The sequence below is a fragment of the Bubalus kerabau genome, chromosome 4 (assembly GCF_029407905.1).
Source record: "Bubalus kerabau isolate K-KA32 ecotype Philippines breed swamp buffalo chromosome 4, PCC_UOA_SB_1v2, whole genome shotgun sequence".
Classification (NCBI taxonomy): Eukaryota; Metazoa; Chordata; class Mammalia; order Artiodactyla; family Bovidae; genus Bubalus; species Bubalus kerabau.
The window spans coordinates 16,151,467-16,176,912 of record NC_073627.1 but is presented as its reverse complement, the minus strand read 5'-3'; the positions used below and the strand labels follow the sequence as shown (position 1 = coordinate 16,176,912).

At 41.5% G+C, this 25,446-nt stretch overlaps 2 protein-coding genes across 2 annotated transcripts in view; one reads left to right on the top strand and one right to left on the bottom strand.

Moving 5' to 3' along the window:
* Positions 1–1,588: 1,588 nt before the first annotated feature.
* On the bottom strand, positions 1,589–20,842 carry CCDC47 (coiled-coil domain containing 47). Its single transcript, XM_055575543.1, has 13 exons — positions 20,633–20,842; positions 14,203–14,471; positions 13,666–13,773; positions 12,983–13,157; positions 11,050–11,171; positions 10,696–10,761; positions 8,792–8,893; positions 8,478–8,588; positions 7,200–7,285; positions 5,914–5,972; positions 5,507–5,616; positions 5,107–5,274; positions 1,589–2,185 (listed from the first exon to the last, which is right to left on the bottom strand). Exons 2-13 carry the CDS (start codon positions 14,464–14,466, stop codon positions 2,105–2,107), a joined length of 1,452 nt encoding a protein of 483 aa, XP_055431518.1. The 5' UTR covers positions 14,467–14,471; positions 20,633–20,842; the 3' UTR covers positions 1,589–2,104.
* A 183-nt stretch (positions 20,843–21,025) lies between these two features.
* DDX42 (DEAD-box helicase 42) overlaps positions 21,026–25,446 on the top strand; it is a 36,222-nt gene continuing 31,801 nt past the window's right edge. Inside the window, exon 1 of the mRNA XM_055575530.1 lies at positions 21,026–21,584. The gene's annotated coding sequence lies outside the window, so the exon portion shown is untranslated. The remainder of the gene's footprint in view (positions 21,585–25,446) is intronic.

Here is a 25,446-nt window from a genome sequence, read left to right as displayed (position 1 = left end):
TCCTTTCTTTGTCCTCTCAGTCACAGGAGAGACAATGGTGTCTTAACTTTAGTGGGGGACTTCTGGGGAGAAGCCTATTAATAGGGCTCTAAAAATAGAAAACATTCTATAAACAACTGGTGGGAATTAGGAGAGGGGTCCAGTGGTTAGGACTCCACGCTTTTGCTGCCAAGGGCATGGGTCTGATTCTCAGTTGGGGAACTAAGATCCTGCAAACCGTGTAGCAAGGCCAAGAAACAAAAACAAACTCCAAAACCAAAACCTGCTAACAATTACAGGGAAGCCTGGTGTGCTGCAGCCCAGGGAATCACAAAGAGCTGGACACGGTTTAGCAACTAAACAACAAAAGGATTATTGTCAATGCCAACTCTTTTGAGGGAAAAGCATTTCAGTGCTGACTTTTACTGAACAAGAATGACATTCCTATGGGCTTATACTCTTGTAGGGAAACCCCAGAAAAGTAAAGGCGGCACTCTGAGAATTTTGTCAATTAGTTTAATATATGTCCATAGGTAGTTCATATTAATGCTTAAATTACAAAATTAGCTGCCATGGTCCAAATGTGTGGGACTTTAAGAAAGCTTTTATTAATCAAAAGATAGCTAAGCATATCAACTTTGATTTCTAAAATGCAGGTTAAAGATTTGTAAAACAAGGCTAATTTGAGAATTATATAGCATTAAAGTAATTCAATCTTATTTTTGTTATCTTTAATAACTTAATTTCATGAATTGTTAAAAAAAATATTACATTTGCATCTCCCAGCTTACACATTTCTGCACTGCCCTAGAGAAAAACCCATGTGGAGAGTTTCCATGCAGTTACAAAGGCAGCAGCACATGCTGTTTTCACAGCAACTTGTTATTGCCTCAGAACACACTGGCACATACAGCATCAACAAAAAATACCCACCCACCCCTCTCCCACAAAAACCCAACCCTTTCCCAGCCCCAGCAAAAATTACCTGGTACAAGCAGTGACTTTAAAAAATGCTTTCTTAGTAGGAAGCATTTATAAAATGCAGAGATCTGAACAAGCTAAATGCTCGTGCAGAACAGATGGGCCTCTCCCCCAAGAGTTCCTTCCTCAAAAGGCAGGAAGAACTCTCTGTAGTTTAGAAAGCTCATGTTAAAAAGCATATTTATGCATATTCATGGCTACTTCTTTGAAGAAATATACCCAGCCTCAACTGTGGAAGAGATAAAAGCAGAAGGAGAAGCACAGGAACACAGCCATAACAGAGTACAGAGCTTCTCCATGAACATCCGACAGGTTGCAGCAACCAAGGAGGACGTTTGTTGACTTCACACAGACCACTGATCTCACCTAGGCGAAGCAGGTAATTTTCATGCATTTGTTACTCAAGAAAACATACAGCCACTTAAAATACTGCATTCACATTGTCATGAGCTCATTGTATCAGGTAAGGAGAAAACCGTGCTCCTATTCTTCCTATCCCTAGAAGTTTCCATGTACATATAAGTATCCTAAAGCCTACAGATAGCCTATGATACTGTCATAAGCGCCTCCCACCTATAAACATATACTGAACTAGACTGTTGAGTCCCTGAAATTTCAATACCACATACAGTGTTCTAAATTTTATTTTTTTTTCACAAGTTTAATGTAGACACAGAAGAGAACACCAAGAAATGTTTATTGTGTAATTCCAATGGTTATTTGTGGAACTGCGGTTTATAGTCAATCTTCATTGCCATTTCAACTGCCTAGCTTAAACAAAAAAGCAACAATCTAATTATATATCTATAAATTTCATGATATTTCTTCAAATATCAAGCACTAAAAGTACTTATGATTCATGTTATAATTTTTAAAATGTTTTAAAACTACACAGATTTCATATATCACTCCTTTTATAAAATAATCAAAATAATTTGATTATCTGGAAGAAAATGACTGAAACAGACTCCTTCCAATGTATCTATAACCTCTGTAAGACTCCAAGCCAAAACAGAACAGGTGATGAAATAAGGACTTCTCAGTCACTGGGAAACTTTAAGATGAGAAACGAACTGGTAGCTTTTGTTTCCTGTGAATTTTGAACTTAAAGGTGGCGTTAGGACTTAGCTCTCTGGGATGGCTATTACATGGCTTTCACTTTGATTTGTTTCATCTTCATTTGCTTCTTCTCCAATTTCTTTTGCTCACGCCTCAAAGCAGCTTCCTAAAGAGAAAGAGGGAATCCAAACTAAGATTTAAGTACTTGTTAAAAAAAAAATCAGAACTGAATACTGCCTATACTGTTTAGACTAACACCACAAATAACATTTCAGAAGATAGTTATAAGAATTGCTAATACGTATGTTGGTTAATGAAAATTAACTTGAAGTAAAGGTAACTAAAATCTTTAGAGCGAAATTAGACAGTACACTTATGCAGACTTTGTTATTTTGATTTTTCCCACATACAAGAAAGAATAGCCCAACTTTCATCATAACATATGTATCTGCAAAGGATTTGTATTTCAGGTCAGAAAACCTTAAGATTTTGTTTGATCAGGTTATTAATTATAAATCTCTTCTTATTAGCATAGCCTTTACACCCAAGCCCAACACCTTTCAATCCATAATGTCTGGCTGAGAATTTTTATCATATTTTTATTTAGGAATTAGGAGTATGCTTGAGTGTGTGCTCAGTCACTTCAGTCGTGTCCGATTCTTTGTGACCCTATGGACTGTAGCATGCAAGGCTCCTCTGTCCATGAGATTTCCTAGGCAAGAATACTGGAGTGTGTTGCCATGCCCTTCTTCAGGGGATCGTCCTGACCCAGGGATTGAACCGATGTCTCTTGAGTCTCCTGCACTGGCAGGTAGGCTCTTTACCACTAGCGCCACCTGGGAAGTCCCAATATCTGTGTATATGTTTCTCTATATTTTTCAAATTAAATATGGAACAAAACAAGCAAAGCTCCACCAGCAGTGGCAAAAAAGTCAAGATCATATGTATACATGAGCCATTCAAGCCAGAAATTCATTACAGAATTTTTGTTGTTGGAGGGGAGGGGGGTAAGCTCCTTTCCCATTTAATTCATTGGATCTTCTCATAAGATAACTAGGCCTAGATATTACAAAGTGGTGGTTCTAAAAAAAATACATGGTTTATACCTACAAGCAACTTACAATCTGACTTAAGTTCTGGGCCCCTCTTTTTCTTAAGCCTATTATAGTTTCAAACCCTAGAAATATCTGGAGAACTTTTTTTTCCATAGAAAAATGAAAGGCATTATCTATTAATGAGTCCATGTAGATTCTTCCTGTGTGTCTATTAAAAAGCCAATTATATTTATAAAGAAGATTGCACAAACACAGAGCTCTATTTTCAGGGGAAAAATATCCATCAACTAAACCAAACCAAATCAAACAAAAAGTGCTAAGAATAGGTAGGATGAGAGGAGGCCTGTGGTCTTCTGGTCACTTCGCTCGATGGCATGACTCCTCTTGGCAACTAAAGCACCACACGAGGGCTCCCTTTTTCTTAGCAGCTTGCCTCCTCCACTTCCAAGTATTTTCTTCAATCCGTGAGGTTATTCTCATTAAGATTCACATTTCCCAGGACTCGGTTTTTCTCTTTTTTTGACTAGCATTTACAAGGTTTAAAATTTTACAGCTGGACTATGGCATCTTAATTCACAAAATATGAGAACATGCTAATGTTTGAAACACAACATACCACAACCTAAAAACAGACTTTTCTCCAAAGAGGACATACAGATTGCCAACAAACACATGAAAAGATGCTCAACATCACTCATTATTAGAGAAATGCAAATCAAAACTACAGTGAAGTACCACCTCACACTGGTCAACATGGCCATCATGAAAAAATCTACAAACAATAAATGCTGGAGAGGGTGTGGAGAAAAGGGAACCCTCATGTACTGTTGGTGGGAATGTAGAGTGATACAGTCACTATGGAGAACAGTATGGAGATTCCTTAAAAATCTAGGAATAAAACCACCATATGACCCAGCAATCCCACTACTGGGCATATACCCTGAGAAAACCATAACTGAAAAAAAAACATATGTACCCCAATGTTCATTGCAGCAGTATTTACAATAGCTAGTACATGGAAGCAACCTAGATGTCCATTAATAGATGAATGGATAAAGAAATTACAGTACATATATACAATGGAATATTACTCAGCCATAAAAAGGAAAGCATTCGAGTCAGTTCTAGTGAGGTAGATGAACCTAGAGCCTGTTATACAGACAGAAGTCAGAAAAAAAAGAATTTCATAATTAACACACATATATGGAATCTAGAAATATAGTACTGACAAACCTATTTTCAGGGCTGGAATAGAGACACAGAGAACAGGCTGCGGACACAGCAGGGTAAGGAGAGGGTGGGGCAAATTGAGAGAGTCGCACTGAAGCACACGCATTATCGCATGTAAACCAGACAGCTAGTGGGGAGTCGCTGTATAACACAGGGAGCTGCGGGTGGCACTCTGTGACATCCTGGAGGCGTGCGATGGGGGCGACGGAGGCTCAAGAGGGAAGGGACATACGCATACTTCTGGCTGATTCATGTTGTTGTATGGAAGAAGCCAACATGATATTGTAGAACAATTATCCTCCAATTAAACATAAATTTTTAAAAAATCCTAAAACAAAAGCAATCTCAAGTTTGAGATTCTAACTGTGTACAAAATAAAAAACAAAATACAAAGAAAAAAATTAGAATTCTCTCATCTATAATCAAAATAGAAATTTTATAAAACAAGTTTATTTGGATCGTAGGTGCATGTGTTGGCTTTTATTAAAATTCCTAATTTCTTTCTACCTCAGTACATGTTTGGCCTGAATGATGATAGTGGAACTTTCAGAAAGGGCTTGTGCTGGGAACAGAATAATTCATATCATTCACCAGGATCGAGACTCAATCTAACACGGTTTGAACAGGGAAGATTACTCCTCCTTTTTCTTCTTATAGTGCTAACTGTCCCAAATGCTGAGAAAATGCTAAGCTTTTAGCCTGTGCACATTCCTACAAAGAATTACATTTAACAGCCAAGATGGCGCCAACAGACATCCCCTTATAAATGTTTTACCCCAGCGATAAGAAAAGTCTGTCTTACCTCTAGCCTGCGCTGCTTCTCAGGATCCTCCTCATTCATGATTCGCTCCTTCTCGGCTCTTTTCTTCTCCTCCCGCCGGGACTGGGCTGCTTCCTGCCTCTGCACATGTGTCAGCTTCAAGAAGTTCTCCTCCACTCGAGCTCGGTTCTTGTCTGCTTTTTGTTTGCCCTTTCCCCAGGAAACAAAGCAATTCATCAGAAATCCATTTCAGTCCAGCAGAAACAAAATCCCATTCAGTATTCTTTTATAAAACCACTCCCACCGAGCAGTTTCAAGCCAGCTAGCAAAGATAAAATCACTGAAATAAGCAAAACATGACCCCCTCCTCCCTGCTGCCCCCCAACAGGGGGAGGGGAACAACAAAAAGAGGCTCCAACTTAGAATAAAAATGAAGTCTTACTTCTCTGTTGAGTCGGAACTTTTTGGCTTTATCAATAGAATAAATCACCATGTTCATCAGGGGTAGTAAAGCCTCCATATCCTTTGGGTAAGTGTTACCTGAGCCAGGCACTGGAAAACCAAACCATTTTCTTATTGAGTTAATGGCAGCATTCAGACTTCTGGTATTAACTTTTTCTTTTTATATTAATAGGCTCCTTTCTCCAAGTTTCTTAGACAGCTAAAATGCAGCAGCAAGTAGAAATTAAAATATATACAAGGATCTCTTATTGAAGAAACCTAATAACCAAGATGCTGGCATGGGGTTGGTTTTATTGTAGTTTTTTATTGCTATCTTTTAGAAAGAAGCCATATTCTCCTTAAGATCATCTCACAGAAAAAAAAGAACTCAGGAAGCAGAACACTTACCATTAAATGTAAACAATAGTGTCCTCTTAGTGTCAGGCAGCTTTAAGGGCTGACCCTCCCTGTCATAAAAGAAAAGGCTATTTAGAAAGAACATAAGAGAGAGACTTTCCATGCACATAAGTCACACAATTCACTTAGATGAACAGATACCTGCAAATAATCAGCACAGTATTTGTCTTGGTATCCCCAAGTCAAATACAATCTCAGAGACCGAAGGAGTTTTACAGGTCATCTGGTCCTCTCGTCTATCTGATGGATGCATTCCCAAGTGATCTTTATCCTATCCTTGAACACCTCCAGTGATGTCCCCTCTAGGCAAGATATATTTCATCTCACCTGGGGAGCCAGAAATGAGCCTATATTTAAGTATGAGGCCCATATTTTAAAACATTTTTATTTTGATGGATTTTAACTTTTATTTCCAACTCTTTATCCATCTTCCTATAATGAAGGCTATTGTTTTTTGAGTCAGGATCAGAATAAATTTAGAAATAATCTACTGTAGCATATAATAATTCATTTCTGACTCACCAAAGATTCCTCTTGTAATCTTTGACTTTCACCTTTCATACCCCCACCCCATATAAGATGCTCCATGAATCAGCAATGTGATACTTTGCCCACAGTATTATTACTGAGTTGAGCAAGGTAAGGATGATGTAATGCTATCTAGAGGCATAAGCAATTTTGATTATCTTGGTGATTTTGACACAAAACTAAAATCCAAACTGGCTTTTCTAACTGTACTCAACTCCACAGTCCTTAGCCAAAAATTTAGGTCAGAACCAATTCTACACCAAGGGTAAACTTAAATGTGCTCCCCTGAGACCAGGTGTGAAATCAAACAACAAATTTAAGTCCTGAATATGTATGTATCTATATACTAGAAAGAATATATTCACCCAACCGTTAAAGAAGGAAGAAAAGGCCACGAATTACAAAATGCTTACATTTGCAATCAATCAAACACAAGTCAGACACCACAGATTCACATCATAAATTAGACTATAAAAGACAGAGATTACGAGCTGTATTTTCTTAGTACCAGCCAGTCTGTAAGATTCTCCTTTACCTCACTGAGTGGGTGATGCGTACATGCAGTGACACACGCAAACAGAGGGGGCTTATTTGATTGTTTCCCATAGGTTTTCAATTACCTTCACGATGCATGCAGTCAAAGCAAAGGAAAACTCATTTGGGAAGGGTAATTGCAGAAGCACTTTGCAGGTATTTCAACACAGAAAGCTAGTGAAGAAAACTGATCAATATTTTTATCTCATACGTACTCTTGCATAATTTTTGGACCAGAGAACTGGTCTGAAAAATGAATGGATTCAATCTTGTCAGCATAATGTGTAAGAAAGTGAAGCATCTGAAATAAAGAAAAGAAAATTATTATTTTTTTTTAAAGTAGGTTTGATGCAACTCCCTTTTTTCATAAAGATATTCATTCTTTAATCCTCCTTACTTTTGCACAATGTCATGAAGCCTAAAGCTTTACAATGAAACTAGCACCTTTTTTCGGAGAAGGCAATGGCACCCCACTCCAGTACTCTTGCCTGGAAAATCCCATGGATGGAGGAGCCTGGCGGGCTGCGGTCCATGGGGTCGCGAAGAGTCGGACACAACTGAGCGACTTCCCTTTCACTTTTCACTTTCATGCATTTGAGAAGGAAATGGCAACCCACTCCAGTGTTCTTGCCTGGAGAATCCCAGGGACGGGGGAGCCTGGTGGGCTGCCGTCTATGGGGTCACACAGTCAGACACAACTGAAGTGACTTAGCAGCAGCAGCAGCAGCACCTTTTTTAGTCACACCAATGATCAAAAGTCTTCCCACTGAGCAACTGAAAATTCATCCAAAATAACGTTCAAAATACAAATGAAAAAAGCAACCATAACCCCCCCCAAAAAAAAGAAAAATATGAATGAAAGCATGAACATAAAATCTAAACTATTTTCAGGGATTCTTCACAACCATATTACCCAGAACTTACATTTAGAACTGTCTTTCAGCTATCTTATATTTTTATGATAGTAAGATGTGCTGCTACCATATACAACCAAGAGAAAAAAAAATAGTTTATTTCTTTATTTGGCTGTGTCGAGTCTTAATTGCTGCATGCAGGATCTTTAGTTCTGGCGTATGGGATCTAGTTCCCTGACCAGGGATTGAAGTCAGGCACTCTGGGGATTGGGAGCACAAAGTCTTAGCCACTGGACCACCAGAAATCCCTATACCCATTTTCTATTCTAACTGAAACTTAAAAAAAAAAAAAAAAAAAAAGATACTAAATGACATGTTGATAAGGATTAAAGTTGTAGTCCTTTTCCAAAAAGCCTGAATGCCATTAGCAATCCTAGGGACAACTGATTCTTGGTTTAGAGAGAACTTCTTGGCTAATAAAATTGCCTTTTTGACAAGTGAGTCTAGTGTTTTAAGGAAGGTATTTTCATGGTTGTGTGGGAAAGGAAGATACAATGGTGAATTTGTACAGTGTAACTTTCAGGGAGACTACCCTGTACATGGCCAAGGTCTGCAAATGTATGTTGCTATTGTCTTTACCTTTGTGTCCATCATTCCGTCTGTGACTTCTCCCATCTCTGACAGGATGGCCAAGGAGTCAGGCAGTCCATACTTCGCTCCTGACTTAGGTTTGTCACTACAAAACTCACTCTAGAGGAAAAAGCGGTTGAAAGTAAGACACAATATTTTATTATGCACAGGAACTTCTTTTCTCAAGAAAATAGGTACTGACCTGTTTCAAAGTGATACAACTGGTCAAGTTATATAATTATCTTATGCCCTGAAGTTGAACTTTTATGTAATAGAGAGACACAGTTTCTACATATTATTTGAGTTAGAAGAACCTGACATACCAGATCCTGCATCTCCTTCTGTAGTCGCACCAAGGCTTTCCGAGTACCAACAGCAAACACGTAAGTATCCATGTCTTCATCATTCATAGTTACTTTTATTTGCTTAAAAAAAAAACAAAGAAACCTCACTTATTAGGTTCTATGATAGGCAGATTTCTAAGGCAGCCGCCAAGATTACTGCCGACTGCCACATCCTCCCCTTGAATATGAGCAGGACTTGGGAATGTGGTATTATTGCTCCCATGATATTGTGTTACTTGGAAGATGGTCCCTAATCAGCTGACTGAGTTAATCAAAAGGGACACCACCCCCCACCCAGGTGGACTGATATAATCAAGGGAGTCCTCAGAAGGGACTGGGCCCTACTTAAAGAAAGAGTCAAAGTGTGAAAGGGCAATGGAGCGGGACGGGGAGGTGGAGGGGACGGAGGGGTGGGGGGGGGGGTTGGGAGTTGGATGGACCACATGGCAAGTGCCTGAGAAAGGCCTCAAGGAGCTAAGAATGGTTCCCAGCAACAACTAGCAGGAAAATGGGAACCTACAACCACAGGGAACTGAATTCTGCCAAAGCCTGAATGGCCCTGGGAAGAGGGCCTAAGCTCCGGAAGCATGGTAGCTCTGTGCATCACCCCACCCCCATACTTTGCCCCACGCCTCTCTTCCATTTGGCTGTTCCTGAACTTCATCCTCTACAACAAACTGGTTAGTGTAAAATGTTTTCCTGAGCTCTGTGAGCTATTCTAGCAAATTATTGACTCTGAGGGGACGGCTGCGGGAACTCTATAGATTTATATCTGGGCAATCAGATGTCTGGTGGCCTGGGACCTGTGAAGTGTGGGCAATCTTGTGGGTCTGAGACCTTTAACTCGTAAGTCTGGCACTAACTCCAGGTAGACAGTATCAGAACTGAACTGAATTGCTGGCCACCCCACTGGCATCCAGAGAGTCAGAGAATTGGTTGCCAGCACTAGGAGCTAGCAACACCCTAGAAGCAAGTTACACGGTTTTTAATGCTCTACACTGGACCAGAGAGATAAAGTTATAAGCCTGAAGAGTCTGGTATGATAAAACATGGTCCTATTTCTTTTATTAACTCTTTAAAAGTTTAGGTAAAAATTTACCAGTATATATAAGGATGAAGGAAATGTTAACAGAGGGAGATACGGCAAAGATCTGACGCCATGGCAGCTGCTCAAGAAAAGGTTTTCTACCCTTTGATCACTGAGGGGAAACTATACAAAGTAACACCGTCAGCAGAACCCTCCTGATAAAAAGGGCTTAAAAATACAAAGAACTTCTTGTTTGCTGAGGTTGTTTATGATTGCAGGGGGAAAAATAAAAAAACAAAAACCAACAAAAAAAGGTAAAAGGCTGCCTGGGCTCAGAGGAAAAGCAAAGATTAAATCTACCTCAGGAAAGAACTAAAACTGATTACCACAACACAATAAAGAATAATTTCTATGAAAAAGATGCTAAAGATGCAGCAAAACTTCCTCCTTTGAGTTTTAATTGATGAGGCTCTAAAAATGTGTAGATTAAATCATCTGTGGCCATATTAGAAAAATTATATAAACAAACAGATTTGCAACAACAAAAAAAGGAGAGCTTTTAAATAACAATTGAGTTTCAATCCAATAAAAATATACAAAATATTGTATATTATTGATACAGCCCTTATTAACCAGATCTTATTTGTAGCTCCTGGGTCACCCCCGCACCCCCAGTTGCAGCTAGCTGCACATTGAGTAGAACATGATCTGTCTAAACAGAAAAGGTTCCATTTTGGAGGGGACAAAGGACACAAGTTGTCACAAAGTCCAAGTATAATCCAGGCAAGAAATGGAATAAGCTCTAAGACGTGAAGAAGCCAATCTGTACAGAGAAAACCTGGGGTCGAATACCTACCACTTGATCACTCACTGGCCTCATCATCCGGGCCAGGACATTCAGTAAGTCCTGCCTCTTGAGGAACTAGAAAACAAGAAAAAAGAAACCCAAGAGAACAATTGCAACTTCTACTTGTTATAAGGAAAAGACCTTAGAAGGGAACTCACGTGCTTCATAAAATACACGCTACATTAGCCAGTCAGTAAAAAGACAATACTTAGTTATTTGCTTGCATAGCTTGCACGATCTTAGCTCCCTGACCAGGGATTGAATCCAGGCCCCCTGCAGTGGAAGCACAGAGCCCTAACCACCAGACCACCAGGTAATTCCCCAAAGATGATTTTTAGATCTCGTTTTAAGTTCCCCACTTACCCTCAGCTGGATAAGCATCCCCTCACAGCACACCCGGCCAGAACACCACAGGTTGTAAATGTGCTCATTCTCCTGGTTCAGCTTTCCTGTGCTGGTGGCTTCCTTGTTGGTTCCATCATCCCCTGGGGGTAAAACCACTTACCATGATCCGCTGGAAATGGTGGGCCTAATCACCACACTCTCTTCTACTCTGACCCCGACATCATGGTAACTTTAGGTGAGCAATACTTAGCTATCTTATAGAACTCTACTTTACACATAGATTACAAGAGATGCGCATTATTCCTTTTACTTCTTATTGCTGCCATTCAAAAATTATGGACTCTAGCATTACTTGCGTGTCCTTATCAGTTAATGACATCCAGCTTGGAGTATAAATATCTCAAGAATAGGTACAAAATAGAACAAAGTCAATTTAGGTGTCTGCCAAAAGTTTTTTAAAAAGAAAGAACTAAAACAAAACCTATGTACTGAATAAAAAATATCATTAGTACTAACTAGTCAGCACTCCCTCATTGTGTCTCCTTTCAGTTAACTTTATCCAAGTTTGCTTTTTCAGCAGCAAAATAAAAGTGGTATTAAGACTTGTATTTTAGAGCTAGCGTGTGTTAAAGTGTTAAGTCAGTCAGTTGTGTCCGACTCTTTGTGACCCCATGGACTGTAGCCCACCAGGCTCCTCTGTCCACGGAGTTCTCCAGGCAAGAATACTGGAGTGGGTTGCCATTTCCTTCTCCAATTTTAGAACTAGAAAAACCTCAAATTCTAGTCATTTCCTCTCTTCATTTAATTCATTAAGTGTACCCAAAAAAAGTGTCCAACCTGACAAGGTAAAGCAGACTGATACACCAACTAAACACATACCAGACGAAGTGAAGACATTAAAGGCTGCTTGTATTTTTCCTAATTTCCAGGTCAAAAAGTACTGAAAGAGTATATTATTGTGGAAAGCATGGATTTTGGAAGTAGGTAGACTGCTGCTGCTGCTGCTAAGTCACTTCAGTCATGTCCGACTCTGTGCGACCCCATAGATGGCAGCCCACCAGGCTCCCCCGTCCCTGGGATTCTCCAGGCAAGAACACTGGAGTGGGTTGCCACTTCCTTCTCCAGTGCATGAAAGTGAAAAGTGAAAGTGAAGTCGCTCAGTCGTGTCCAACCCTCAGTGACCCCATGGACTGCAGCCTTCCAGGCTCCTCCATCCATGGGATTTTCCAGGCAAAGTAGGTAGACTAGGTTCTAATATATCATGGTTGCAACTGAATAGCTTAGACAAGTTTTAACATCTCTGGACTTCAGTTCCCTCTTTAGGAAAACAGAAACTATATCCAACTGACAATTTTGTTCTAAAGATTGAATAAGAAACAATGTATGCGAAGCACTCAGGAAGCATAGCACACAGCCCCACTAGGAGCAGAAGAGAGGGGTACTTGCTTACTATCAAAGGGAAATAGTGTTTAAAGCCAAACAGAGGTGAAGGTGGGTGAGCCCACCTGACCCCTACACTACACAGTGACAGGGCCCCCTCTGAGGTCCTCCAGCATACACCTCTGCAGTGGATCTCAAACCAAAGTGCCCGAAACCTGAAGGGATTCTGAAGGGCTTCTAAAAGATGAATTGAAAGCATTTCACAAGCTACCAAAAATGTCAAAACTCTTTGCTGTTGGCTAGATTTTTATCAACCTGTTTTGATAACACTGATTACCTCAATTCTATCGGAAGCTGCATAGCAAATGATGAATAATGAAAGATGAGAAAACTATTTCATAAATGCAATGTATTCATTATGCAAAAGTCTAAAAAGGGATCCTTGAGAGAGGAAAAAAAGCATCCTCTTCACAGTGCAGGAAAGCAGTTAGATGCTGATACTGAGAACAAGAAGCAGTTTTTACCATGTAGTTTTCAAGCAGGTGGCTAGACCTGCATTAGCTTAACTTACCTACTAAGGTAAAGTTGCTCTCCAAAAGCTCCCTGTGAGTGTTAAACCAGGCCTGAGCAAGGCGACTGTTTTTATTCTTCCCGATTATATAATTCATGATGTACGCAAGCAGACCAGTCACCATCAAAATCTCTAGATAATAACTCTCCCAACTGTTCTGGAGGTGTGCAGGAACCTGAGGAAGGACAGTCATTCCATTTAATGTTGCCTGAGGCTTTGAAGGACAAAGCTAACTCAAGGGATGAAGGAGAAGGAGACTATCTATACACGGAAGCGGATGCTTTAGATAACTGTCACTGAATATGGTTATGCTTTGAAAATAGGCCCATTTCGGTGTTCTAGGTCATTTTTGTAAAAGATTCTTTAAGGAAATCTGAGGATAATCAAATGGCATGAAAAGCTGGAAACCCCTCTGTATTTATCTTGATTCTGAGCCCCATCTCCCAAATAAACCCAAAGTCTATCTTCTTCATTCCTTGGTAAATAAAACTAGGAAGGCTAAAATAAAAACATAGGGGTTGCTTCTCTATGTGCACAGTGTTATCAGAGGAACTGATGTCAAACTCTTCCATGGCTCCCGGGATTATATCAACATCAGCTGCATGTCACTAATTATATTTCTGAGATTAATGACAGCAAGATATTTTGTTTGTCAGTTTGGGGTTCAAAATCTATATACCTACATCAACAATTGTTATTGGGTCTTTACTTTTGCTAGAAGAAGTATCTGGTTTGTCTTCATAACCTTCAAATTCTTCATCATCATATGGTTCACTCTCGGTATCTCCCTCCTACAAAAACGAGGCACAATCTGTTTCCCCCATAAATCTCACAAGCAGTTTTATCTCATTTTTACAGGCACCATTTGTAGAGGAAAACAGAACATGAAAACAGCAAGGGCAGGACACAGAGATATGACATATTTTAAACAAATGACAACTCTCCATGCATTTGAACCCTGGGTTCCAAATGACACAATTTCCACCCACCCACACACCAATACACATCTAGCCCACTCCTTCCCCGCTTTCCATAGAGGAGAAAAATACAATTCATTCTTTGTTGAATATAAAAGGTGGCAACGAACCACAAACATTTAGAAGAGCTCCACCTGCTGAACAAAAAGGAACATACCAGAGAGTAAAGGTCTCCCTAAGTGCTAGTTACACCATGTCCCATCCTTCTAATTTCCCGAGAAATCAGTGGAAAAGCAGCTTTACCTGGGTATCTGCATCTTCAAAGTCTCCTTCTTGGCTTTCATCCTGCCCTTCCAACTCCACGGTGGTCTCATCTTCATCATCTTCAGTGATGATCACCCGTTGAGGAGATTCAGTGACAGAGTCCTCTGCGACATCCTCAAATTCAGCAAAGTCATTATCATCATACTCTACGATGTCTTCCTCATCCTCAAAATCATCAAACTTGGCTTCAGAGACACTCCCAAATATCAAAAGGACAACACAGAAAGCATGGAAGCCTTTCATTGCACCTGAAAAATGAGTCAAAAAAAAAAAAAAAGACAAAACCAAAAAACCCTAAATGGACTGCTTTTCTACATACACTGATTACATTTTGTAAATAGTTAAAAAATAAATCTAAGATTCTCCCACTTTTCTTATTGAATACTACTCATTTCAGATAGTATTATAGAAACAACAATAAGGTGAGGCTCAAGTGGCCTGGGTTCTAGTCTGGGCTCTCTCACCAGTTATCTGTAAAATCTTGGACAAGTCATTTAATTCCTTTAGGTTGGGTTTCCATTTATGCTGTGTATTCAGGAAGCATTTTTTTTTTGAGTGCCTATAAAAAGTTTTATATAGAAACTGGGAAGAGGAATAATAAAAGAATGCGATGCAACTATTTATTAGTTGTAATAAAAATAATGCATGAATAGAAAAGCTCTTCAGCATTAAATCAACTTTATATGTGCAAATCATCATCACCATCAAAGCAAATGTTTAAGACACAAAGTGCTACACACTGTCCTAAAGGCTTTACAAAGAGCAACTAATTTAATCCTCTAACAACCCTCTGAAGGAAGTAGTTTTATTAACTGGCCCATTTCATATAATGAAATCTGGCAACAAAATGTGCCAAATGATATGAAAATATTAAGGATAATTAAATCATCTTACCAAATGTGTAAGGTTTTACAAAAAAGGGGAGTGCATGTGAGGCAGAGTTTGAACAGTAGCTAGATTTCAATCACCAAATCTATTTAGGCTATATTTCTAGTCCTCCTCTCTTTTTATCTAAACACCAGCCCTACATCACCAAACGTCTAACAGACATGTCCATTTTGATGCCTTACAAACTTTTTCTGTATAGTATAATAAATATCAAGTAGTATGGCAGAAAGTGAAGAGGAACCAACAAGCCTCTTTATGAAAGTTAAAGTGGAGAGTGAAAAAGTTGGCTTAAAGCTCAACATTCAGAAAACGAAGATAATGGCATCCAGTCCCATCACTTCATGGGAAATAGATGGGGAAACAGTGGAAACAGTGTTAGACTTTATTTTTTTGGGCTCCAAAATCACTGCAGATGGTGACTGCAGCCATGAAATTCAAAGACGCTTACTCCTTGGAAGGAAAGTTATGACCAACCTAGATAGCATATTCAAAAGCAGAGACATTACTTTGCCAACAAAGGTGCGTCTAGTCAAGGCTATGGTTTTTCCTGTGGTCATGTATGGATGTGAGAGTTGGACTGTGAAGAAGGCTGAGCGCCGAAGAATTGATGCGTTTGAACTGTGGTGTTGGAGAAGACTCTTCAGAGTCCCTTGGACTGCAAGGAGATCCAACCAGTCCATTCTGAAGATCAGCCCTGGGATTTCTTTGGAAGGAATGATGCTAAAGCTGAATCTCCAGTACTTTGCCCACCTCATGCGAAGAGTTGACTCATTGGAAAAGACCCTGATGCTGGGAGGGATTGGGGGCAGGAGGAGAAGGGGACAACAGAGGATGAGATGGCTGGATGGCATCACTGACTCGATGGATGTGAGTCTGGGTGAACTCCGGGAGTTGGTGATGGACAGGGAGGCCTGGCGTGCTGCGATTCCTGGGGTCGCAAAGAGTCGGACACAACTGAGCGACTGAACTGAACTGAACTGAAATATCATAGGCTTTGTGGGCCACATACCTATCTCTGTTGCGTATTCTTTAAAAAAAAAAAAAAAAACCCTTTAAAAATGCAAAAACAATTCTTAATTTGCAGACTGTACAGACAGTCTGCCTCTCAGGCTGCATTCTGACCCTGCCCAAAAGTCACCTCAATCTCAACAGGTACTTGAATTTCTCTATTTTGATATTCGTATCAGTCCCATATTTCTAGTTTTTACTTATTGAAAAGAGCAAGATACCTAATTTCTCATCTTCTTTTCCCTTTGAAATCTAACCAGTCACCAAATTCTGGTGTTTCCTTCTTAGATTCCCAAAGCCACCATAACCCAAGTTATCACCGCCTACTCAAGAAGTACAGTATTATCCTAAATGGTCTTCCCTGTCTCAACTCTCTCCCTACTTCTCTCTAAAAACTACCATTATTCTTCTCAGACATGACTCTTGTTTTACAAGGATTCAATAACCAATGAAGGCTAACCAGTTCCTTTAGAATAACATAAAAACCCCTCTGGCTTTCACTGCTTTTCATAAAATGCTCCTACCAAAGCAAATTAAACATACTGTCAATGAGCACATCACTGTTTCAGATGCTATGCCAAGAGAATCTAGCTTTAAGGATATGTGTTACAGCATGATAGGAAAAATCTAAAACTGGTTAAATCATGCATATATACAAAAACAAGCTTACTTTTTGTTCATTAATGAATGAAGATAGAACCCAACCCATGTTGTTTTAGAAGCAAATACTCAAACAAAAAGGTCTGGAAGGTTATACATACATCTACATACAAAGAGTAGTTATTATGTATGATAGGAGTATGGGCAATCTGCATGATTTTTTTATTTTTCTAATTTTTCTATGATGTTTTTGTAATAAAATGTTCTTTACAAAATAAAAGGATAGTTCTCGCACTCAAGAAAAGGCACTGTAATGTGAGGAACAGCTATAGCACAGAGGCAGGAAGCAGTACATTTTAGAAGTCTGGAATGATAGAACATTGGGTTTGCAGACCCAAATGGGATAAAAGAGGCTAAACAGGCCTGCACAGGCCAGATTGTGATGATGTTGCTGTTTAGTGGCTAAGTTGTGTCTGAGTCTCTTGCAACCCCATGGACTGTAGTCTACCAGGCTTCTCCCTCCATGGGATTTCCCAAGCAAGAATACTGGAAAGAGTTGTCATTCCCTTTTCCAGGGGATCTTCTAACCTGGGGAATGAACCTGAGTCTCTTGTGTTGGCAGGCCAATTCTTTACCACTGAGCCACCAGGAAAGCCCAAGAACATGATGGTTCTTATTTAAACACCACACTAAGATGTGTGGATAATGAGAATCAACTAAAGGATTTAAGTAACAGAGTGCCACAATCAGATCTGCAATTTAACCCTGACAGCTCATACACAGGTGAATCCAAGAAGGACACCTGAGGTGGGAAAAACTGGAAGTGGCTGAGAAAGACAGAAGATAAAACATGACTGAACTGGCAGTGGTATTGGGAATGAACGAGAAAATAGATTTGACAGGTATTTAAAAACTGTATTTGTCATCATAAAGAATGTGGGAAAAGAAGATCCTGGGTGATTCCAAGTTTTGGCTTGAGTAACAGCTGGACAAAGCCGTCCTTGAGATAAAGAACAACAGAGGGGAAAAAAATGGTGGGAAGACAATAAATTAAATTTAGTACCGGCTGAAAGGTTTGGAGTGTTTTCAAACAGTATGTTAGTTGATTAACATTTCTCTCTTAATTTTCACAATTCCAAAAGGTATTATAACTTATTTTATAAAAGAAGAAAAGGAAGCAGTTTGAAATATAACCCTGGAGTTCAGGCTATGAGCCTAAGTTGGAAATAAGATGGTGTGAGAATGGATCAGATCCCCATGGAGTATGAAGAGTTAGATTAAAAAAAAAAAAAAAGGGCCAAAACATCTTGAAACAAATCATAACAGCTAAAAAGTGGGCATGCTGCTGCTGCTGCTAAGTCGCTTCAGTCATGTCCGACTCTGTGCGACCCCAAGGACGGCAGCCCACCAGGCTCCGCTGTCCTTGGGATTCTCCAGGCAAGAACACTGGAGTGGGTTGCCATTTCCTTCTCCAATGCATGAAAGTGAAAAGTGAAAGTGAAGTCGCTCAGTCTTGTCCGACTCTTCGAGACCCCATGGACTGCAGCCCATCAGGCTCCTCCGTCCATGGGATTTTCCAGGCAAGAGTACTGGAGTGGGGTGCCAAAGGTGGGCGTAGTAGGAAGAATTAGAATGAGAAACTAAGGAATGGATGGAGAAAAAGAGACTTTGGTTCAAATGCTATCATATTACAGAAGCCAAAGGAGAAACACATCTCTAAGGAAACAGAGGTTCGTTTCAATTGCAGCAGAAAGTTCAAGTAAAATACGGACCAAAAATTTCCAAATGTTAATGAGGAAGTCGTGATTGGCAACTGCAAGGAAGTGGTGCAGGATGCAGGGAGCTGAGCACTGAGAGTGAATGGGTGGCAAAAGGGAGTACAGACTAATCTCTCAAGGTGCTCTGGCATCGTGAATATTCTGTATCTCATATTTACAACACCATAAATTCATAAAGGAAATTGGTTCAATATCAAAGACTATTGCCCAATACCCTCCAACTCATGGCAGCTCAAGCAATAGTCTTAGAATCGGACGAAGTTCATAAATTTTGAAAGGCACAAATGATTTGAGAAATGCCTCCAAGGAGAGGTCAATATTCTATCCTTTCAAACATTTGATCTTTGAGATTAGCACCAGGGAACATTTTACACGAAAACACAGATGCCTTCTTGACAACAGTCTCGAAGAGGTTTTTGCTGTGTCTCCACTCACTCTTCAGCTTCATGGGCAAAAGTGGAAAAAGTATGAAAAGGAGCACCTATGTCGGTGGAGTTAGATTTGCTTTGAAACATCAGCTCTGGGCCTCCCTGGTGGCTCAGTGGTAAAGAATCCACCTGCCAATGCAGGAGACATGGGTTCAATCCCTGATCCGGGAAGGTCCAACTTGCCTTGAAGTAACTGAGCCAGTACAGCACCACTATTGAGCCTGTGATCTAGAGCCTGGGAACTGCAACTACTGAAGCCCACAGGTCCTAGAGCCTGTGCTTGGCAACAAGAGAAGCCACCGCAATGAGAAGCCCAAGCACTACAAGCAGAGAAAAGCCCTCCCAGTATCGAAGACCCAGCAAAGCCAAAAATAAATCAATAAAAAAAATTAAAAGCAAAACAAAACATCAGCTCTACCATTTGCCAGCTGTATGATCTTGGGCAAACTACTTAAATCCCTGTTTCCCAGGTACAAAAAAGGGAGGTCCATTCACTCCATGCCTCTCGTAGGGCTACAGTGGATGTGACAGGAGATAGGTGCTTGGCACATGTAAGGCCCGCAATAAATAGCAGTTCCTATTACTTCCTTCCACTGTGCCTTATGAACGCCCTGTAAGATGTAAAAATACTTCACCTTTAGTATTCCCTTTTAGATCCGTGTTTGAAACTTTTTCAAATAGAGAAGCAAATACAGGTTAACCTTGACACAGTCAGCCTGACTGCCTGCCTGCCAAAAGTTCTGTGAATTTCCACTTAGAATGTTTACACCACAGAAGCACTTCTAAGATAACTCAGCATTGTAACAGAGCCCCTTTAAGGGTATTTAGGTTAAAATTATCCAAGCCATCTGTGCCTTGGCCTTCAGTCTCAGAAGTCTCTCTGCAGGCACCTGTCAACTCATTTCTCAAATGCACAAACCCTGCCGGAGGGGCAGACCCAAGACTCCCTGGACAGGCCACACCGGCACCGATAAGTCCTGTCTGATTTCTTCTCCTAGCTTATTCAGCAATCTCAGCGGTTGGTTTAGTCGCTAAGTCGTGTCCGACTCTTTGCAACCCATGGACTGTAGCGCCAGGCCTCTGCCCATTGTATTTCCCAGGCAAGAATACTGGAGTGGGCTCTGGTTGGGTCAGGACTTAAAAACGAAAGATGAGTGTTAAGTGTGGAAATCATTTCTTGTTGGCATTTTAGAGTGGATCTTTCTGACAATGGCCAGACCCTAAAGCTTCTGGAGATCATGGAGACATTCCAGCCTGTCTCCTTCCAAACGCTGGATAAAAGTGTCTTATGTTAGAAACCTGCAGAGAAGATTCACCATCGAGGTTGCTGCTTCTGTCTGTCAAACCAGCTGGGTCTAATCTCTCCCCAGCATGGAGAATCAGTTCTCTGCTCCATTATTCTTGCTGCACGCTCCAACTTTGCTCTGCGGGTTGGCATTTGCTCCGAGTTCTGGAAGTTGCCCAAAACCGTTAAAGTCACCCCGAACAGAACTCCCAACAGAAAACAGGGACTCGGGGTGGACAAAGTTTGATATGTTCTTAAGAAAATCGGGAAAGGCGAGAAGGCGCGGGGATAGAAGCATGTCACCAAAAGGCTGGACTTAGGGGCCGGACTGGGAATAGGGACCCGGGTAGGCCACGCAACTCAGCGTCACCGCTTGGCCGGGCCAGGCCCCACCGACCAGCGCGTCACGGCCCGCGCCCTACCTGCACCGGGGGCTAGAACCCGGCCCACTGCTCCTGCGGCCGCCGCCTCTATCCCGCCTGCCTCTGGTCCCGGCCACCGCCTGCCGGGTCGCCGCGATTTCACTGTCCCGACGCCTCTAGGACACAGCCTGACCAGGCAGCTCAGTCACGCCGCGCCACTCTTCACGTAGCCTCCGCCAGCCGTTACGTAGAATGCGTGAGGCCGGCCCGCGCCTGCGCGCGGCACGGGGCCAGGACACAGCCCTGGGGACTGCGCGAGACCGCCTGCTCCCCCGCCCAGCTGAGACGAGGTAGGGCGGCCGGGAGAATTACATAAGCACCGCCCCTGGGCCGGAGCCGCCGGCGCCTATCCCAGTGCTCTCCGCTAGGGTTCAGTCTAGTTGTCATCACGCTGAACCCGTGCTCCGGAAGTTAAAAGTCACCATGCTCTACAAGACCACGTGTCCAGGGGCACACGGAGAAATGTCGCCCAGGTCGTTTTTGCTAAAGAGCAGAGTTTAGGGACTCGGCAATTTCATGTGCATGTATTTTCCACTCGAGCCCCTTTTGGGGGATTATTTTTTTTGGCGGCTCCCTGCCACTACTACTTTCTTCACTCCCAGACCCACTCCCTATACGGGCCATGAACACTCCTCACTCAGGTCCGAGGCGTCTGTGAGGTTATCCGGGAGCCTTAAGGCCCAGAGCCCGGGGCGCCTTCCGGGAGCCGTAGACCAGGCCCCGCCCTTCGGCCCGCGCTCTCCGCACTGCGCATGTCCGGTTTTGTTCCCCTCCCCCCTCCGTCAGCAACGGGCCGAGAGGCGGTGGCGGCGGCGGCGGTAGCGAAGGGGGCGGAGAGGGCGGAGCGCGGCGGGACTGGGCCTGGACCGCGCGTACTTCGGGCCGTGAGGTTCTCTCCGAGTCGGTGGTAGCAGCAGCTGCCTCTGCAGCCGCAGCAGCAGGTTTGCGCGAGGTGGGTCTGGACGCGGGGCCGTAACCCCTTGGGGGCACCACAGGCAACTGCGGGGCCTAGTGAGGGCCAGGGAACCGCGGCCTCTCTTAACAAAGAGTCGGCGGAGCTTCCAGGAAGCCGAGGCGCAGGGGCCCGGGGAGGGGTAGGAGTGCGGGACTGAAGACTCGAGGAGCCTTTCGGAGCCTCGTCGCCCTCCTACGGCTCCCGCTTCTGCCACAACTCTTGATGAGGCCCAGTTGGCGGCTTTCCGGAGGCGGCGCTCGCCCGTCCGGGAAGGGATTTGTAGGGTTCTGGGCTTCGGGAGGCATAGGCACGGGGAGGATTCTGATCCGAGCCAGCAGCAGTTAGCAGATGCTAGTCTCCAGATCGGGGGACCTGCCAGGCCAAAGTTGCCAAATCTGAAGACAGTGAAAGGCATAGTCGGTGATCTTTGTGTAGCTTTGAGTGTATCTGTGACTAGCATCAGCCTCCTCACAAAACTTTTCTACGGCCTGCTAAAGAGCCTTTCTAATGTGGGTAAATAATTTATATGGAGTTGCAAGCTTAGGCACCAATAATACAAGGAAGAACAATCATACTAGTCGAGACTTCGGGGGAATCTTAGCTTTCTTATCACCTTAGCGGAAGCTTTGCCCCCTCACCCCTTTGGGTGGTCATTCAGATTCCTCTGGGTTCCCATACATTTTGTTTTTTTGTGAATGATCTTTGTATATATCTATTTTCTATATACACACCACCGAACTCCTAAAGAGCAGAGATTGTGTTTTAATTCGCTTTAACTTTCCAGAGCCAAGCCCAGTGGAACGTCTTTGATACCAGAATTCATGTTTAGACTTTAAGTGGTGAAGGAAAAAAAAATGTATGTTGTATTTTCCTGTACCCAGATGGGACATACTATGGCCTAATATGCAGTTCATTCACTCAAGAAATATTTTTGTCGATAACTTCTGTGTGCCTGTTCCCTACCAGTGTGCTTGATTTGTGATCCGGACCTTCATGAAACGTTGTAGTGAGGGAAAGAGAGAAAACAAATATATAAATTATACTGTATGTTAGAAGATGATTAATGCCTTAGGTGAAAAAAAAATAAAGCTGAAGAGAGGAATGGGGAGATGTTGCCTTTTTAAACAGCATGGTCAGGGAAGTGTTTACAGACAAGCTGATGTTTAAGCAGACTAGATAAGGAGGTGAGGGAGTGAGCTCAGCTAAGTTTCTGGAGGAATGATCCTTCCAGGCAGAGGAACCAGCAAGTATAAAGACCTTGAAGAGGACAATGCTGGCTTGTTAGAGGAACAGTTAGAAGACCAGCATGTTTGGAGTACTGTGAGCAAAAAGGAGGAATTATTAGGAGATAAGGTCAGGGAGGGGAACAAGGCGTTGCAGGGAGCACCGGACAACCAGGACCTTTTAGGCTGTTGTGAAGATTTCATTTTTCTTCTGCCTGAGATGGAAACTGAGAGTTTTGAGCAGGGGAATAGTAAGATCTGACCTACACTGTTAATAATTTAGTGCAATTTGTGGAAGAGTACAGTTCTTTATGTTTTAGTTTTATCACATCTTTATGTAATCAGCTCTTAGTTTCTTTAAGCTGGCAGAGAGAAAAGAGATGCTTCTAAAACAAGTGTAATCTAGCAGTTACTTATTTTGGCTTTAGAAGAATGTGTTGAAATTCTTGGGTTTTGTACAGATTCTTGCTAAATAATCAGATTTATAGTGTGTGAGTTATTCTCAAGGCAGATTATTAGATAGAGTAGATGGTGATCAACTGTCACTAGAAATCTTTCTCCTACTCCAAAAACACAATGTTAATGATAATGAAAAAGTAACTTTATAATCATTTGTTTTTAATCCACTATTTTTAAAGTCATTTATATCTTATTTTCCACAATTTCTCAAAACATAAACTAGCCAAATTATCTTCCTTATGTTCCTACACTTATTGTACTTTCCTAGACTTTGCTGTTTCTAGCTTTCCTCCTTGCATCATACTTCTCTACTCAGCTTATATCTTTCCGTGTAAAATAAAAAACAAAACTCATCTTCTGGGTTCTAGCTCTCTTTTGAAACCTGTCCCCATTTGTCAACTTGTAGTGATCTCTGACATTTTCAGTGTCATATGGCACCAGGGTATGGAATCTCTAAGTTGAAAGAAACTTGAGACATCTTAACTTGATATTCTCCATTAACCAACAGAGAGATTGATTTCTGGAAAAAAAAAATAATGATAAACATGACAGCTAATACACATTGTGCACCATTTGCCAGGCTTTGTTCCAGGTGTATTTTTGTATGTGAATTCAGTTTTTCACACCAACCCCATGAAGTAGGTGATAGTCTCACCATCTTATAGATGAGGAAAGTAAGGCCAGAGAAGCTGAATAACTTCAATGAAGTTCAAATCAAGTTAGTTGACAAAGCCAGTGTTTAAACGTAGGCAGCTTGGCTCCATGGTCTGTGCTGCTTTACTGTGCTGTTAAGATTTTCTACTAAATCACATTTTAGTGCCTAAAACAGTACCAAGCAGGTATTGATACTTTATGCTGTCCTTAATTTTTCTCGTTGGCCAAGTTTTGAATCTCCCCAGGTCTCCTATATGTTGAATAAATATGAATGATGAGTGTATTCTCTGGAAAACAGAAGAGAAAAAGAAAATGAATAAGCCATTGAGTTTGTAACATGGAGCTGGAGAGAGAAAAAAAGAACACAGATAGTTTTGAATAGATGTTGGGTGTTTTAAGACTAGAACAGGAGTTGAATGAAGAAAGTAGCTTTTCTCTGGGAAATCATATTCATGTCATAGTTCTAGGAGTTGGTATTTGAGATGGGTGTTGAAGGATAGGCTTTGGCAGATAGATAAAATGAGAGATCTGGTGGGAACAGAACGCAGGTTGAGGGAAGAGCATTCACCAGAGTGCATGTAAAGTAGTTCATTGCCACAACGGAGAGTCTCATTCCAGCCTGATTGAGTAACTAGAGAGCTGTTGAATTGAAGGGAATGACGGGATCAGAAGTGTATGGCCAGAAGGTGAGGGGTCAGGGTCTGGAGAAACCCCGAAGGAGGTTTGAGTGCTCACCCCCTTTGAGTGTGATTTTCCTTAGTTCCAAAATATTAACAAACACCTGCCAAAGAGGTGGGAATTCTTATTTTCTCTTATTGCTATTTATTTCTGACCCACTGTTACTTCAGTTAATACTTTACCTCATAGGGCTGTTTCCCTCACTTCTTGTAGGTGAAGGAAGGGAGAGATGTTACCTCTCAGTACTGGGCACAAAACAGAAGGTGATTATTGGTCTACATAAAACATGTTTGTGATTTCTAAGACCCAACTCACATTGCTCTCTTTAAAGCAAATGCTGATACATTTTGCTTATGGTTCTATTAGCTAATTCTTTTCAAAGTAAATGTTTTATTTTTAAAAGCACTATTTTTTAAAGAGAAAAAATGTAACTGAAATTTCACAAGTATATTTGCATTTTAGAGTAGAAACAGGTCTGGACAGCATCATTCTCCCTCATAAACCAGATAAAATAACACTCTAAAAATACATGTGTGGTTGAATTCTGATTCTTTGATTTTCAAGGGTTTTTTTTTTAACTTGTAAAATAACACATGAAAAATCAAAACCATTTTCAAGTGGCCAGTTCACGGACGTTGAGTACGTCCACACTGTTTTGCTACCATCAGCACCGCAGTGTCCATAGAACTTCTTTCATGTTAGAAAACTGAGACTCTGCCCCCATTAAGCAGTAACTCCCCATCCTCTCTCCTCCTAATTCCTGGCAACCACCCTTCTACGTTGCCTCTGAGTTTGACTAAGTACCTCATGTAAGAGGAATCATACCATATTTGTCCTTTTGTGAG